The sequence below is a fragment of the Corticium candelabrum genome, chromosome 8 (assembly GCF_963422355.1).
Source record: "Corticium candelabrum chromosome 8, ooCorCand1.1, whole genome shotgun sequence".
Lineage (NCBI taxonomy): Eukaryota > Metazoa > Porifera > Homoscleromorpha > Homosclerophorida > Plakinidae > Corticium > Corticium candelabrum.
Genome location: NC_085092.1, coordinates 5,594,200 through 5,611,876, shown reverse-complemented (window position 1 = coordinate 5,611,876; position 17,677 = coordinate 5,594,200). Strand labels below are relative to the sequence as shown.

At 40.9% G+C, this 17,677-nt stretch overlaps 2 protein-coding genes across 2 annotated transcripts in view; both read left to right on the top strand.

Moving 5' to 3' along the window:
• LOC134183772 (focal adhesion kinase 1-like) overlaps positions 1–10,884 on the top strand; it is a 19,039-nt gene extending 8,155 nt beyond the window's left edge. Inside the window, 19 exon segments of the mRNA XM_062651358.1 lie at positions 1,094–1,115; positions 1,173–1,351; positions 1,494–1,556; positions 1,619–1,710; positions 2,027–2,105; positions 2,918–3,018; positions 3,811–3,926; positions 4,210–4,310; positions 5,158–5,452; positions 5,932–5,999; positions 6,061–6,095; positions 6,408–6,577; positions 6,579–6,867; positions 8,141–8,329; positions 9,210–9,321; positions 9,486–9,607; positions 9,668–9,829; positions 9,905–9,985; positions 10,534–10,884. Of these exon segments, the coding sequence (XP_062507342.1) occupies positions 1,094–1,115; positions 1,173–1,351; positions 1,494–1,556; positions 1,619–1,710; positions 2,027–2,105; positions 2,918–3,018; positions 3,811–3,926; positions 4,210–4,310; positions 5,158–5,452; positions 5,932–5,999; positions 6,061–6,095; positions 6,408–6,577; positions 6,579–6,867; positions 8,141–8,329; positions 9,210–9,321; positions 9,486–9,607; positions 9,668–9,829; positions 9,905–9,985; positions 10,534–10,719 (2,462 nt within the window). The 3' untranslated portion in view covers positions 10,720–10,884.
• Positions 10,885–11,319: 435 nt separating this feature from the next.
• On the top strand, positions 11,320–16,913 carry LOC134183176 (uncharacterized). The gene is made up of 7 exons (XM_062650656.1): positions 11,320–11,853; positions 12,758–12,855; positions 12,912–13,280; positions 13,694–14,008; positions 14,063–14,669; positions 16,019–16,303; positions 16,521–16,913. The coding sequence occupies exons 1-7, from the start codon at positions 11,397–11,399 to the stop codon at positions 16,688–16,690; spliced, it is 2,301 nt and encodes a 766-aa protein (XP_062506640.1). The 5' UTR covers positions 11,320–11,396; the 3' UTR covers positions 16,691–16,913.
• Positions 16,914–17,677: the final 764 nt, after the last annotated feature.

Genomic DNA, 17,677 nt, shown 5'->3' with positions numbered 1-17,677 from the left:
CTTTGTTTCGTTAGCTTTAGTCTTAGTGTCGTCTTACCGTAACGTATCTCTATCACCTACTAATTGATAGAGAGATTACCGTAATTGTTCGAGTAGATTTACTCAAATGGCAATCGTCACAGTCAAACATCATGGAATGATGTCACACTGGGAGGGGCTATGGGCAGTAGAATAGGTATTAGAGTATCTCCTGTTGTGCCACTGAATGGTGTAGTGGATATAGTGAAGCCGATCACAGCTTGGTATTGGAGACGTTGATACACTAAGGGATTTCCTGATAGTAAGTAAGTTAAGTGATGCAGCATATCTAGGGACATACGTATGTGTAATGTATGGTACGTATCCAGATGTGAGTTTGTATGGGTATAGTACACGTGCAGATGGGAGCTCAGCGATGTTACATGAGACACTTCGAGGGTGTGTGTGTGTGTGTGTGTGTGTGTGTGTGTGTGTGTGTGTGTGTGCACACGTGTTCCTGAACGATTGATGGCAGTGTCCGTAGTTTGCTGAGCTTCGTGTTGCTTGTCTCTCATGACTCCATCGATTACGTTCTGGATGCACCCCGCGAGGCTTGTCGTCTGTTGGTTGTCCCGAACTTCGGTCCATCAGTGGGAACTCGGTTTTGTGAGAGTGAGTGTACGGTCTGCACAATTGGGCTTTCACTGAAATCTTTGTGTGCAAACTTCTCTACATAACGTCTCAATGTATTGGTCTCTATGCACATGAACAAGCACACAAGCGATGGTTGAATTCTAATTAGTAGAGAAGTCGTGAACTTATACACGAGTAGCGGACAATGAGTGTGTGTGTGGGTATGTGTGTGTGTGTGTGTGTGTGTGTGTGTGTGTGTGTGTGTGTGTGTGTGTGTGTGTGTGTGTGTGTGTGTGTGTGTGTGTGTGTGTGTGTGTGTGTGTGTGTGTGTGTGTGTGTTCGTATCTATTTTCTATTATACCTTTTTGCGATTTTCGACTCGTTGAGACTTAGTAGTTTGGTGCTTGGATACTAATTTAAATAAATAATGAATCCACACGTCATTCAACTTGTGTGACATCGTTGATTATCAGTTATAACATCACTTTTGTTTTCTGTTTAGAACCGGATGCGTATCGATCCAGGTTGGTGTGCTGTGGTGCTAGTCTGTCGTGACTCATGTGATTCGAGTTGTTGTCTAGTGTTGCGTCGTATAGCTCGGTGGTGAGTAGTAACACAAAGGGTGATGAGATGTCTCGGTTGGTGAGTCCGCCTCCGCTGCCGGATACGTTGCGACCGAAGCTGCCTCGAGCTCCTGCCTCGACGCCTCCAGCGTCTACGGGTGCGACGATGAAAGCTTTGAGGTTGTCGACGGTGTCAGGTGGGATGGTGTGTGTGTGTGTGGTGTGTGTGTGTGGTGTGTGTGTGTGTGTGTGTGTGTGTGTGTGTGTGTGTGTGTGTGTGTGTGTGTGTGTGTGTGTGTGTGTTTGCATTTCTCATGTAATCGTGGCTTACATTTATAGATACAACCGATTACGCTGAAGTTATGTTGACAGAAGATAAGGAAGGCACTTATTCGGAGCCATGTTAGTTTGTTGTGTTAGACGGTATGCATGCTGGTGGTCTAAATTGTTGAATTATCTACCAGCTGCGAAGGCTTGGGCAGTTGATCGAAATAAAGTGATTCTTGGGCCACGAGTTGGAGAAGGTCAATTTGGAGACGTACACAAAGGAACTATGGTATGTGGTGATAACTGGTGTGTGTGTGTGTGCGTGTGTGTTTGTTTGTCACTGTGTGTGTGTGTGTGTGTGTGTGTGTGTGTGTGTGTGTGTGTGTGTGTGTGTGTGTGTGTGTGTGTGTGTGTGTGTGTGGTGTGTGTGTGTGTGTTTGTCCATTTGTGTGTGTGTGGTGTGTGTGTGTGTGTGTGTCCATTTGTGTGTGTGTTTGTCCATTTGTGTGTGTGTGTGTGTGTTCGTCCATTTGTGTGTGTGTGTTTGTTTGTTTGTTCATTCATTTATGTATGAGTGTGCGGTTCCATCTTTGCTGTCTTGGTAGGACGGCAAAGAAGTAGCAGTCAAGACATGCAAGGACACTGCAACGAAGGAAGAGATGAACAAATTTATGGAAGAAGCCAGTAAGTCATTGTGCTTGTACATAGCAAATCTAATCCGGAAGCTAGGCAAATTATGAATCAGTAAATGAATACTAACTTGTGCAAAGCTGGGACTAGGACTAATATAACGTCATTGACTACCTCTAATGACTCAGTTGGTATTGGTCATAGAGAGATGGGGTCTTTACGTACACATGCCATGTATACAGCTGCCATATATCTGGTCGCCCCACCCCACCCCACATGGGGAGCTGTTGCATCAGCGACCACCCCACTCCCATATAGTGGGGAACAACAGTAACAAGTGTCTAGAGTTCAAACGCAATAGATGTAGTGTTAACAGTAAACTACATTTCTCTCCTCTTGCCACGCTGCCGTCTTCTTCAGCCATCCACACTCTCGTCCACGTCTGATACCGTCTCATGCCACCAATCATGCAATGTTGATCGAAATTTAACGCTTAGATCTCCGACTTATCACTGTTGTTCTATGTGCGGAATGAAATAGCAACTGAGAGGGTTGCAAGTGCTCTTTAGTTGTATAGAAGAGGTTTGATATGAGTGCATCAAACCGACGTCCTGGACTCACGATCACACTGGTCCCCTTCTGTAGTGGTCTTTATGTGTGCCTTGATCCTCACTGATTGTACTTGGGCATCCAGTAGGTTGTTAATGTTAGAGAAGATCGGTCGAAGGCAGACAGCAACAGAGCACTACGTGCTCTGGGTGCCGCCTTGCAATATCCAACACACACACCTCATCATCTCACAGAGCTTGATTATTGGTGTGATGAAAATATGGAAATAATAATTTTTTGTTGTTGTTTATTTGTAGCTACCATGGAGCAGTTCTCTCATCCTCACATCATTAAGCTCTTGGGCATTGTGACCGAAAAGCCTATCTACATTATCATGGAATTTGCTCAGCTAGGAGAGGTATGTATGACATCTTTGGTTGTTTGTGGGTAGCCTGACTACTTTGTCTACTTCTGTTGATTGCCTGCATGTGAGTCAGTTTTGTTGCCTGTTTGTTTGCCTTTGTCTGTCTGTCTGTCTGTTTGTGTGTCCGTCTGTCTGTCTGTTTGTTTGTCTGTCTGTCTGTCTGTCTGTTTGTCTGTATTTTGTTTGTCTGTTTCTTTGTCTGTCTGTTTGTCTGTCTGTCTGTCCGTTTGTCTGTCTGTCTGTCCATATATTTTCAAAGAACAACACTACTACATTCTAGTCTGGCCCAAACGGCCGATGCCATAATTTAACTACGTGCGAATGAAGAATGTCCCAGTCTTGCCAACTTTCTGCTAATTACGCTAGCATTACACCTTTGCAAAGCTACCGACATGCATTTACGCCACAATAACTTAAATTCATGACTGTTCTTTCTTCCGTCTTCGTCTATAGACTGGAGTGACAGGCTGTGTAGGAATTGAGCTGCCTCTGTTTGTCTGTCTGTCTGTTTGTTTGTCTGTCTGTTTGTCTGTCTGTCTGTTTGTCTGTCTATCTGTCTGTCTATCTGTCTGTCTCTGTCTGTCTATCTGTTAGTCTCTGTCTGTCTGTGTGTCTGTTTGTCTGTCTGTTTGTCTGTCTGTTTGTCTGTCTGTCTGTTTGTCTGTCTGTCTGTCTGTCTGTCTGTCTGTCTGTCTGTTTGTCTGTCTGTCTGTTTGTGTGTTTGTGTTTGGTTTTCTTGCCTACTCACTTTCCATCTCTTTGTCTACAAACTTATCGTGTGTCTAGCTGCGTAGCTACTTGTTAGACAGAGGGCTACAGATTCAACAGATGACTCTCGTAAGCTACTGCTACCAGATCAGTTCAGCTTTGTCATATCTGGAATCCAAGAAATCCGTCCACAGGTTTGTCTCACTTACGGTCGTGTGCGGTGTGTGTGTGTGTGTGTGTGTGTGTGTGTGTGTGTGTGTGTGTGCATGTGTGTATGCGTGTGCACACACGTGTGTGTGCCTGTGTGTGATGATGTTCGGTGTAGAAATTATGTGAGAATTGTACTCGACTAGACAGTCATACTATGTTCTTGCTTTGATATGAATACATACATTACCGCTGAACGTGTCATAGTTAAGGATTTTGTGTGTGATGTTCGAGTGGTTGTAGATGAGTGTGTGCTGTCTGTTGCTTTAGAGACATTGCGGCTCGTAATTGTCTTGTTTCGAGTCCGGAAATAGTAAAGCTTGCTGATTTTGGTTTGTCGAGATGGGTCGAGCACAACGACTACTACAAGGGTATGGACATCACTTGATGTGTGTGTGTGTGGTGTGTGTGTGTGTGTGTGGTGGTGGTGGTGGTGGTGTGTGTGTGTGTGTGTGTGTGTGTGTGTGTGTGTGTGTGTGTGTGTGTTTTGAACGAAAGTCTACTTGTCGAAAATGTTGTTTGTCGGTTTGTTTGTCCATGCGTCTGTTTGCCTGTTTTTGTTTTTCGTTCATCGGTCTTTTCGTATATTGGTTAACGTGTCTTTTATTCTGTTCATTCACTTAGTTGTTTATTCCATTAGTGTTTGTGTGTCTGTTTGTGTGTCTGTTTGTGTACCACCTGTTGTTCCCTTTCTATCCATTGGTTTGCATTGTGTACGTGTCTGTGTCTGTTTGCATCTGTTTGTGTGTTTTCTGTCTGTCCATTTGTGTCTTCGTTAATTTTTTGTTTGCTTACTTGTTGGTCTATTCGTCCATTTGTCTGTTTGTATGCTTGTTTCTCCATCTATTCATCCATTTGTATGTTTGTATGTTTGTCCATCTATTCATCCATTTGTCTGTTTGTTTGTCTGTTTATTTGTATGTTTGTATGTTTGTCCATCTATTCATCCATTTGTCTGTTTGTTTGTTCGTTTATTCATCCATTTGTATGTTTATATGTTTGTCCATCTATGTATCCGTTTGTCTGTTTGTTTGTTTGTCTATTCATGTTTATCTATATTTGTTTGTCTATTCATGTTTATCTATATTTGTTTGTCCATCTATTTGTCCATTTTTCTATCTGTTCGTCTCTCTTTCTCTATTCATTGTCATTCATTTGCATGCATGCACATCTGTGTGCTCGATTTCATTCTCTAACCCTTGCCATATATCTCACCAGCATCAAGAGGCAAACTACCCATCAAGTGGATGGCTCCCGAGTCAATCAACTTCCGGAAATTTTCCGGTGCCAGCGACGTGTGGATGTTTGGTGTGTGCGCATGGGAAATCATGTCTCGTGGTGTGAAACCGTTCTTCGGTGTCAAGAACAATGATGTCATCGGAAAGATTGAGGACGGTGAGCGGTTGCCATTGCCGTCCGATTGTCCGCCTGATCTCTATCATCTTATGAACGATTGTTGGGAATATGAGGCGTCGAAGCGGCCCCAGTTTTCCGAAGTGAAGAGACGGATATTGTAAGGGATTGTGTTTGGTTTCTGAGCCGTTAGTTTGTGATTGCGTTTTGGTTGTTTGGTGTTTGTATGCATTATTGTTGTCGGTGTGTGTGTGTGTGTGTGTGTGTGTGTGTGTGTGTGTGTGTGTGTGTGTGTGTGTGTGTCTGTGTCTGTGTCTGTGTCTGTGTCTGTCTGTGTCTGTGTTTGTCTGTCTGTCTGTCTGTCTGTTTGTGCCTGTGCCTGTGTCGTTCTGTGTGTGTGTGTGTGTGTGTGTGTGTGTGTGTGTGTGTGTGTGTGTGTGTGTGTTTGTGTTTGTGTCACCAGGTGTTTATGGTTTGTCGTTGTGTCTGTTCGTATACATCCGTCTTTGTGTCTCATTGTTGCTGTCTGTCTGTCTGTTTGTCTGTCTGTTTGTGTGCATTTATTTTGTCTTTAGTCTCATGCGTTTGTCTTTTTTTCTTATTCTTTCATTCCTACTTACTTATCACGATCTCGTTTAGTGAAATTCTTGGGTACGAGAAGAAATTCGTTGAAGACGAGAAGAGGAAGAAAGCAAGACGGCCTAGTAGTAAGTCGGTGGATGCCGGGAGGAGTCGATGTGCTCTAAGTGTTTTGTTTGTATTTGTTAGAAAAAGACATTTTCGGTGTACAACCACCGCCAAAGGTGTGTGTGTGTGTGTGTGTGTGTGTGTGTGTGTGTGTGTGTGTGTGTGTTGTGTGTGTGTGTGTGTTGTGTGTGTGTGTGTGTGTGTGTGTGTGTGTGTGTGTTGTGTGTGTGTGTGTGTGTGTGTGTGTGTGTGTGTGTTGTGTGTCGTGTGTGTGTGTGTGTGTGTGTGTGTGTGTGTGTGTGTGTTGTGTGTGTGTTTGTGCTTGTGCGTTTGTACATATGTGTGTGTGTGTGTGTGTGCACGCGTGTGTATACCTGCTGTCATTTGCAATTGATTTACAATATCTCACTTATCACCTTGTCTCCTAGCCCAATCGTTCCGTGGCATCATTCCCCAAACCAGACGGCGATAACTCTCCATTCAACAGGAAACGCCTTGACAGTGAGTGGCTCACACACACATGGAGTTACAGTATCAAGATCACGATCCGACGACCCGCTCTCGCCTCAAATCGGAAATTTATCGGTCGACGACAGTGACATACACATACATCGAAACCGCTCGATGCCTTTTGTTCCCGCACACTATGACGTTCCACGGAAACCAACGATGGAGGCTACTCAGTCGATTGGCAATCGTGGACGCAGACCGTTGTCGATGAGTTCGTTTCCGAGTGAGAACGCGGGACTGCAGGCGTTTGACGATGCCGAGCTTCATCACAGTTGGTCGTCGGAGTCAATCAAGAGTCACGACTCGACGTTGTCGAACGGCTCAACGGGCGACGAACAGGAGAAAGAGGAGAGGAGACTGCAGAGGAAGAAAGAGAGGGTAAGACGTGTGCACCGTGACTGACTTTGTGTGGTGTACGTATTCACTCTATTGTTATTTTGTATATACAGTGTGATTTGTCTGTTTTTAATTTTTAGTTTTTTTGTGTAGTTTGTTTTGTATTTTTGTTTGTATGTATGTGTATATATACGTGTGTGTGTATATATATATATATATATATATATATATATATATATATATATATATATATATATATATATATATATATATATATATGCTCATATGTTTGTTTGTTTTTTATGCTTGTTTGTGTATGTTTGTATACTTGTTTGTGTATGTTTGTATGTATGTTTGTATACTTGTTTGTGTTTTTTTGTATGTATGTTTGTATACTTGTTTGTGTATGTTTGTATACTTGTTTGTGTTTTGTATGTATGTTTGTATGTATGTTTGTATACTTGTTTGTGTATGTTTGTATACTTGTTTGTGTTTTTGTATGTATGTTTGTATGTATGTTTGTATACTTGTTTGTGTTTTTGTATGTATGTTTGTATGTATGTTTGTATACTTGTTTGTGTTTTCTGTATGTATGTTTGTATACTTGTTTGTGTATGTTTGTATACTTGTTTGTGTTTTTGTATGTATGTTTGTATGTATGTTTGTATACTTGTTTGTGTTTCTTTGTATGTATGTTTGTATACTTGTTTGTGTTTTTTGTATGTATGTTTGTATACTTGTTTGTGTATGTTTGTATACTTGTTTGTGTTTTTTGTATGTATATTTGTATACTTGTTTGTGTTTCTTTGTATGTATGTTTGTATACTTGTTTGTGTTTCTTTGTATGTATGTTTGTATGTATGTTTGTGTGTTTGTCTATTTGTTGGTGTTTGTTTGTATCTTTATATTTGTGTTTGTATATTTGTATTTGTTTGTGTACTTATTTGTGTTTGTGTGTATGTTTTTTGCTTGTGTTTGTTTTTATACTTATTTGTGTGTGTTTGTTTGTGTCTGTGTTTGTATATTTGCTTGTGTTTGTTTTATACATATTTTTGTTTATGCTTGTTTGTCTATTTATGTATGTTTGTTTATGCATGTTTGTTTTTGTTTGTATGTTTTATGTTTACTTGTTTAGCTTGTATGTTTATTTGTGTGTTTGTTTATGTTTGTTTGTTTGTTTGTTTTGGCTTGTTTGTTTATTTGTATATTTGTTTGTATGCATGTTGGTATGTACATATCTTTGTATCTTTGTTTGTTTATTTGTTTGTTTGTTTATTTGTATGCCGGTTTGTATATATCTGTGTTGATGTTTCAGTTGGAGAGAGAGCATGAGAATCGACTCAAACGAGAGATGATGTTGCGGAATCAACAGGAAGAGTCATCGAAGGACGATCAGTGGCTCAAGCAGTCAGAGAGACACTCGACGTATGCTGTGTCTGCACAGGTTGCCGCACAGCTTGTTGAGAAGGCAATAAAGGACAAGCATGCCGGGTTGATACCCGAGGTGATTGACAATTGCTTCTGTAGCTGGCATTGTGGTTGCTTACTTGTTTGGTTGTTGTCTGTTTGTTTGGATGTTTGTCATGTTGCTTGTTTGTTTGTGTTTGCTTTGGTTTGTTTGTTTGTTTGTCCATCTGTTTGTCTGTCTGTGTTTGTCCATCTGTTTATCTGTTTTTTTTGTCCATTTGTCTGTCTGGATGCCTGTTTGTTTGTTGGTGTGTTTGTCCATTTGTTTGCCTGTCTGTCTATCTGTCTGTTTGTCTATGTATACATTTGTCTGACTGTTTGTCTGTCTGTCCATGTGTGTATCTGTTTGTCTGTTTCTTTTTGTCCATTCGTCTGTCTGAATGTCTGTTTGTTTGTTTGTTGGTGTTTTTGTCCATTTGTTTGCTTGTCTGTTTGTTTGTTTATCTGTTTGTCTATCTGTCTGTCTGTTTGTCTGTGTCCATTTGTCTGTCTGTCAAAACATATATTCTCATAGATTTGCACTATTACAAGCTAAAACAAACAGTCCAGCGACCCATACTGGGTCGCATGCTATCAAATCAAATCTGTCTGTCTGTTTGTCTGTCTGTCTGTTTGTTTGTCTTTCTCTCTGTTTGTCTGTCCATTTGTCTGTTTGTCTGTCTGTCTGTTTGTCTGTCTGTTTGTCCATCCATTTGTCTGTTTGTCTGTTCATTTGTCTGTTTGTCTGTCTGTCTGTTTGTCTGTCTGTTTGTCCATCCATTTGTCTGTCTGTCTGTCTGTCTGTCCGTTCGTTCATATGTCTGTCTGTCTGTCTGTCTGTCCGTTCGTTCATATGTCTGTCTGTCTGTCTGTCTGTCTGTCTCTGTTTGTCTGTCTTGCTGCATCTCAGTCAACTAACTACGGTATTGTGATATCAGCAACTGTCGCCAACCGACGAACAATCAGGAGCAACCACACCCGAGTGGCTCAACAGAGCATCCAACCCCTCATCGCCAGCAGAAAGTCCACGCTCATCCCAAAGTCCAGGAGGTCTGTACACTACCATACCACACTCACACTGCCTTTCCTATACAAAACCGTAACAACACAACCATCAAACATGCACACTCAATCTACTCACTTAAAATTTAATAAAAATTAATTAATTAATTATCTACTGTTTGTTGTTCTTACATTGTATTGTCATGCTATAGCCAATCATCAGACGCTCATTGAGAGTGCTATTTCAACTACCAAAGAAGTCGAGCAGCTATTGGCCAGCGATGATCACAGCCGGTCGGCATCACCGGGATCAACCGGAAGTCGAACGAAAAACGTGAGTCATTGGTCACGTGATTTATTCAAGACGCGAATCGACGATTTTGTGTTGTGTTAGTCGCCTACACTTAGTAATGGAAATCCCGGGCATTCGCAGTTGTTACACACGGTGACGACGGATCGGATTGTTGCTCAGACGACGGAACTGATTCGCTCTGTGATCACGATGAGTTCGGACGTTCAGCGCAACAGAGCCGACACGTACCTTGGCCATGCAAAGGTGCAAGACCATCTTGTAGTTTGAGTTGAGCGTGTGGGCCGTGTGTCACTGTGTTGTGTTTGTTTGTTTGTGTAGAAAGTTGGGGCGTTGGTTCGAAACCTACTCGAAGATACGCATAAATTTTTGCTGACACTGCCACTGGCGAAACACAAAGAGGTGAGTTTTTCACAAAGTGGTACATGTCACGTGACCATGTGACTATGTGGTGATCACGTGACTTGTAAGTTACTATATATTATCATGTGGCCAGTTTGTGTCACGTGGTTATTGTATTGCATTGTCACGTGATTAGTATATTGGCATGGGATTGTTGTATTATAGAAAAAGGGTCACGTGATGAATATAGTAGTCACGCGACATTTTTCTTTTGTCGACAGAATTGCACTGTCACATGAGTATATCATAATATCACGTGACTATTTGTGTCACGTGACTATTACATAACTGTAGTGTATTTGTCACGTGATTGTTATATTGTCACGTGACTGTTTTATTATCACGTGATTATTATGCTGTCACGTGACTGCATTATTATGTGATTACATTTTTACATGACTATTTATTGCCACATAATTATTTCATTGTTACTTGACTTTTTACTACATTGTCTCGTGGCTATTTTGTCATGTTGTCACATGATTATGATACTAAAGTAGACAAAGTTGTTACGTTGTATCCTCTAATTGTGAGCGTGTTGCGTGCAGATCCAGATGGCACACGCCGTGATTGTGTCCGACATGTCACAGTTGGTGCAGAAGATCAAGACGGCAGTACAGAACAAGCACACAACGATGGCCGACGAATACGGACGCGGCGTGCTCGCAGCGGGTCACAGTCTCGCTCAGGACGCACGAATTCTGTTAGAGGCTGTGCAGACGGCTGCAGTCTAGTTGGTCGTCTCGTGGCTCGTATTCAGGCTCGAGCAATTAGAATTGTAATTATGTTTGCAAATGTAGATTGAGTGTTTTCGAGATCACTGCAACGTATCGGTTGCTGAAACTAGATACAGAGTTTAATATTGTAATGAATCTTATAATAATATACGGGACATTTATTATGTGGATTGCGCACGCGAGCATGTGATTGTTATCAACATCCGGGATATTAGTTTTATCCCGGATGTGATTAAAATAAATAAATTTTTAATTTAGGTATTTTTAATTACTAAATGAGAATGTGAGAACAAGCCGATCGTTCGAGAACTCGCATATAACACGGCATATAAAATTGCTTCTAAAATTGACGCTTGATAACATCCGGGATATCAGACTGTCACAACGAACTTCTGTTCACTCTACTATCTCCATCACCAGAAGGGAATGTCAAAACTTGCGCCATGTAGTTTACTCGAGAACTCGCATATAACATAGCATCTAAAATTGCTTCTAATATATAGTTTTGAGTTAATATTATCCGGGATATCAAACTGTAGCTACACCCTGTTATCCCGGATGTGAAGAGTTATCCCGGATGTATAGGGTTATCCCCGATGTTATCCCCGATGTAAAGGGTTATCCCCTTTTGGCTCAGTAGTGATCATCAAAAGGGAATGTGAGGCTGCACTACGATGTCTTCCATCCAGAACTCACCCGACGTCACCACACAGAGCGATCCGACCTCCGTCTTCGTCTGCTACTCGACCGCCGACGAAACATTCGCTCACCAACTCACACTCAACCTCTCAGACCTCGGATTTCGCGTCCACGACATCGGCCTCACATTCTTCGACGCCTACAGAGTCAAAGTCGAGCAGGCGATCGCCAACTGCGACTACTACATCGTCGTTTTTAGTTTTGCGTTTTTTTCTGAGAAATTCGCGAATGAGCAATTGAACGTTCTCTTCGATTCTTACGTTTTTCGCCCGGGACGAGGCGGCAAGGTGCTGCCGATCGTGAGGGAGATGTCGTGGCGCGAACTGCGGGAGAAGTCGCCGCTCTTCGGGACGATGAGGCCGATGGATTGCGGGAAGTCGGACGATGACGTCAGAAGGCTGGCCAAGTTGTTCTATGGTGTTGTGAAGAAAGGTCGGGTTTTGTAGTTTTTTGGGTTTGCAGATGTTTGTGCGCTAATGGGGATTAACTGTAATATATTGTTGGTGTGATGATGCAGCAACAAATGCAGTAATTAACGCGCGTTAAAGGCGAGTAATTATGCGGTATAATTGCATTAATTGTACAGTCTAACGTGCGTTAAAAGGTGTGCTTCTAAAGACAAGTGCGCTAGGAGTGTCCTACATTGTAGTTACAACTTTATCACAATGCAGTTTTTGTAAATTAATTAATATATTGCTAATTGCCTTTTAGTTATAGTATTAGCAAACTAGATGTTTGTGGCAAGTAACTGATGGAGACTAGTATCGTATACTAAGTCTATTGAAAATCTGTTTGGTTGTGGTTGCATTCGTTAACCTAGTCTTATAGTTTTGGTAGCTTTACACACACATTTGTTACATTATTCACTGCATTACCAGGGCGCATGTATCGCATACACTCTGTAGTCTAGATGTAGCTTACACGTGATTTGTGAGCCTAAGCTCACAAGTTTCCATGGAAACAAATGTGAGCACATGGAAACGAGTGTAACACACATTGAGCATAAGGTGACATGGTAACCACGCGTTACCATGAAGTTTAAATGTTGTATGATTGCATCATATGTCAGCAATGTTTACACTCGATGTACATCCATTGTCAATGCCGTGAGTGTTGGATTCATTGTACATGAGTCTTAGATAGAGTGTATTGCACAGAGTAGGCAATCACATTTGCGATCATTTACGAACTCACTTAGGTTCGTATCGCTTGAAAATCCAATAATTCTTCACTCAAAACATTTTATTGCAACTTTGTTTGGTAGTCATGTTACTATCGAAAATTTGTTTTTAATTTAATTGACTATTTTGTTAGTATTTGTTGGTTGTTGGTCTAGATGGTCGTAGTTTGCCTGCTAGCTCTAATATGTGGGAATGGGAAGAGGACGTCATCACCAAATGTTCCAACTCTTGTTTAGCCGTTCGACTTGTGCAGGTGTGGGTTGTCCATTGTGACATTTTGATATAATTAAGTTAATATATGTTGTGTAGCTTGTTGATTCAACTGGCAGTTTTTCAACGGTTCTTGTGACTGACCATCAGCCCAACAGCAAAGACCAATCCGGAGATCTTATTGTACAGGTAGACGGCGAATCGTTTGTGGGACTGTCTTTGGATGCTCTCAAATCTATTGCCAAACGATGTCAAACGAACTCTGTATATCTTCGCTATCAAGTTCGAAGAAGAAAGTCGCCAACGACGTTGTTGTTTTACTTTGATTCGATACGTAGACGTGCACAACAAAAGCAACACGAGCTTGCTCTTCCGACTGCAGAGACTGTCGATGCTTATTGGAGTAGAACGAGGATTTCACTGAATGTGACCACTCCTCTTGTTGACCTTGGACTTGAATCATGGAAGGTAATTATCTTGACTAAATCTTAACAGACGTTATGCTTACACATGACACTTTTCTCTTTCTCTTGTGATGCTATCGAACTTGCATGGTAGTTTAATTGGTTGATGTGTTATTGTTATAGAGTGAGTTGTTAGTAAATGTTGGTAAATGTCTGTGCTTGTCATGTGGTCTATTTGCTGTTGTTTGCTGTATAGTTTGTGATTGCTTGTCTTGAGGGCAACAATAGAGACAGGCAGACATACAGACACAGGTGGACAGACAGGTAGACAGATAGCTTATTGACTTCACACATGAGAGGACTGGTTTTGTCTCGGCAGTGTTACTCAGCCAGTTACTTGTAGTTTGACCATTTATTAAATTCAACGATTTTGTTTACTTCCATGTGATTCAATATGAGATTCTTTGTTCTTTCCAGACTCCAGATGGAGCTGATTATGTTTTGGTAACCAACCCTCCCACTGGATATCCACTGTTGTATGGAGACAGAGTGATCTCTATTGACAACAACTACATCGATCTCACTCACATTGATCTCTCTACCATAAATAAGAAGTTATGTGATGAACAAAATCAAGTGAAACTGACAGTCTGGAAGCGTCGTTCACCTGATGATAAGATGCAAAACGTTAAGATGTTACCAAGTAATAAGAAATTGTGGCCTCATCAGCTAGAACAGTGTCTCATATACAAGACGAATGGAGAATTTGGATTGACACTAATGAGAATAAAAGTGAGTTGAACATTGGATATTCTGTATGTGATGTCAATTTAGGTCGATTTTTAGGATCCAATAACAAAGCAAGCGTTGCCTGTCATCAAGAGTTCAGCTGCATCTGGTCTCTTTTATGGAGATTTGATTGTCATGTTGGCTGATAAGGAAATCACTGACTATAATGAAGCTCTCAAGATATTTCATGAAGTGGCAGATAAGCAGGAAGTTACCCTAGGAGTTAGACAACCAAACAAAGAGAGGCTGGTAGATCATATCCAACGGTTTTATACCGAGGATTCTAATGCATCAGTAGACACTGAAGACTCAGACTATAGCAGTGAGGGTGAGCAAGAAGGTAATACAATGGAAGACGTGAACAAATTCAGTCATGGTGATTCCACGGCAATTGTTGGTCAACAACTGAAGCGCTTGGACTTAGAAGATGTGGTCACAGTGAACGAGGAGCAGGCGTCGACTCCATTTCCTCATCAAGTTACAGAGGTAGAGGGTGAACAAGATGCTGACCCACGGAGTCAATATTGTAGTGAAAGTCGGACAGAATTTCAATCTTTTGGAGAACTAACGCACAAAAATGAACAAGCAAAGTGGTCTGCTAGTGTGCTTCCTCAGAAAATTTTGCAACAACGATTGATATCTCTAACTAGTGAGACACAGTCAGGTATGTAAGGTGCCAAACAGGGTTGGTGTTGGTGCTTGGTGTCTGTCTGTCTGTCTGTCTGTCTGTCTGTCTGTCTGTCTGTCTGTCAATACATTTATTTTTCATAAATGAACTATGGCACCAAAGCAATAGCTAATCTACGTGTCTGTTGTCTGTGCCTGTTTGTCTGTCTGTGTGTCTGTCTATCTGTCTGTCTGTCTATTCTTTCACTATTGAACACAAAAAGCAAAATTTTACAAGAACACTATAGGTAGAACTGCTAAGCTAAATGTCCATCTACTGAGATGTACAGATCGAATACTACTAAAACTCTAATGAATGATGTTCTGAATGTCTCTTTCATTGTCGTCCAATTCTTCATTTCTCTCTGCAAGTCTTCTATTTTTCTCAATATTACATTGCAATTGGACTTGTGAAGGCATATTGATAGTCTCTTTCTCCATTGTCCTCTAAACTTTGCTTCACTTGATCCACTTTCTGCATCTCTCGATCTCTTGGCCAGCTGGTTCAAATAATTGTCTGCCTTTTCTCCCCAACAGTCAAAATGTTCAAAAATCAATGGAATGAAGGTAGCTTTGCATGACCTTGGATGCTGTTGATTTGAACATTTATTTATTTTTTTCTCCTCTTTTTTGCAGCTGCAAATCTGTCCTCTCTCGATGCTCTTACCACTGTGTCGCTACTAAATGGGTGTGCTAGAGAGAAATTGAGTTTGACGTTGGCACCTATTCCTGAATCATGTCTGGTCTGTCTTCACTGTCTATATGTTAATTCTTACGTTCTTTTTGTCTGTCTGTCTGTCTGTCTGTCTGTCTGTCTGTCTGTCTGTCTGTCTGTCTGTCTGTCTGCTTATCTGTTTGTCAAATGGCATTTGTTTCAAACACACATCTATAATACAATGTTAGCAAGGTAACTATGAGACGAGAGTTCATGACCACAAACAGGTCACCAATCAGTAAACTAAAGCTAATGAGAAACAATCTATTTGTATATAGCCTATAGTATATAAGGCTCTTCTATGTGCAAGTTTACTGAGTGAACTCTTGCATTTCAGTGCTATAAGATGACAGATAAACATTGTCTTCAAAATATTTCAAAGTCTTGCATGGTCATACTATTTGCCTTCTTTATCCATTGATAACTTAGACAATTTTTGAAAAATTGTCTTTCTTTACATTGACCAAAATACTTCAATACAAGTGGAAGCAATATAGAGGCAATTCCAGTGACATTGATTTTCTTACTGTATTTATTAGATTTTGCTGTTCTCTTTTTGTTGCGTATTTGTCTCTGTTTATTTGCTTACATTTGTATATTTCTTATCTGTTGCTCAGTTATGGTCATTTTAGGATGTGGGAGACAGAAGCTGGCAGAGGATCTTATTAGGAAACACTGGCGTAGACTGGTAGCAAAATTGGACGCAGATGATGTCGTCGATCATTTATATGAACGAAAGATAATATCCTTTAATGAGATGGAGAAGGTTAATGACACCGAAGATATTAACAAAAAGAGGAAAACTTTACTGAAGTTTATTGTAAAACGTCCGTGGGTTGACGGAGTACAATTTGCGACGATACTTTCAGGTAGTAAAGCCAACCACGAACTTGGACGAATGTTGCTACGCAATGCAGGTGGGTGAGTTATATGTTTGTGTGGCTTGTTTGTGCAAGGTTCCTTGCAGCAGTTTTGTGTAATGGTTTTGCTGTCTTACTTTACAACTCCTCATGTGCACAGCAAAGGCAGAGAGTAATGATATTGTGTATACCTCTGTGCCATTTGTGTGTGCACTGAGGGGATGTGAAAAAGTTAGAGATTTTGTTGCTATTGAACATTAATTTGCATTTGTAGGGTCTGAACTGGTTGGAAATCCAGACTCTGTTGATGACTCTTCACTTCCCTCTGACTTGCACAGTTTTGTTCAGTCGGCCGTGGAGGGTCAGCTGGAACAGAAATTCAAATCTATATTGGACATGATGAAGGAGGTAGCTGATTGTTTGACTGACAAGTGTGATGCCTAGGTTTTCCATGTAGGGTTATTGATATCAACCAGTAGTAAAGAATGTTAATTGCCAATGTATTTGTTGTTATAGAATAGGAAATTTTACAGATTAGTGCAAACACTGTGGCTTGTTTGCAGTCACTCGTAACTGATTTTTATTGTTTTTATAGACAAGTCGATCTCATTTATTTGTATGTTTTAGAATTTGTCGTGCAGATTGGTTATTATGTGTGAATGAGTTAGTCATCAGAGTCATGTCTTCTTATGATGAAAGATAAGCAGACAATATTCACATGGAGAGCAACCGCATATGGCAGTGCAGCAACAGCAACAGTAAATAAATGGACAGACAAACATACGTACAGACAAATTGACAAACAGACAGACAGACAGACAGACAGACAGACAGACGGGTGGTGGTTGGACAGACAGGCAAACAGACATGTTTGTAAAAACATACTTACACAATCGACAGAACTAATTGACTTGGTATGTCATTGCAACAGAGACATCATATCATGTACAGTGCAATCGACGAAAGTTGTGTCCTTTGCAGTAGTAGGCACCAGCAGCTATAATTGCAACAATTAGACCTCAAACGATAAATTGAGGTTTAATATATCGTATAAATTACGGTATAAAATGCATCTAAGAATATAATTAGTTGATATCAACTTTAACGTTGCAAGTCACGCAACATAATGTCACAGTTACTAAATTTAGCACTCAATTCATTTGTCTACACTTGCGTTTTGAGTTAACAGTCTAGATGGCGGAAAGCCAAAGTTCAAGTGCGATTGACGATGCTCTTTTCGATGCTGTTGTGCAAAAGGACGTAATAAAGGCCTACGAAGCAATCGCGAAGAGCGCTGACGTCAATGTTGTAGCAACATATGGGGTAAGAATTTGAGTGAGTGATGGGAAATAGAGAGCGCGGCGCATTCGTCATCCTAGATCGCAAAATTTGTGATCGAGCCGCGAGCATGTTTGTAGTGAAGACGTCGTG

Bases quoted from the DNA above. Each gene is read 5' to 3' on its own strand.
- LOC134183176 (XM_062650656.1), top strand. From the start codon at position 11,397: ATGTCTTCCATCCAGAACTCACCCGACGTCACCACACAGAGCGATCCG. The intron at 12,856-12,911 runs GTGTGGGTTGTC...TATGTTGTGTAG, and splicing joins TAGCCGTTCGACTTGTGCAG to CTTGTTGATTCAACTGGCAG. The intron at 14,009-14,062 runs GTGAGTTGAACA...GTCGATTTTTAG, and splicing joins TGACACTAATGAGAATAAAA to GATCCAATAACAAAGCAAGC.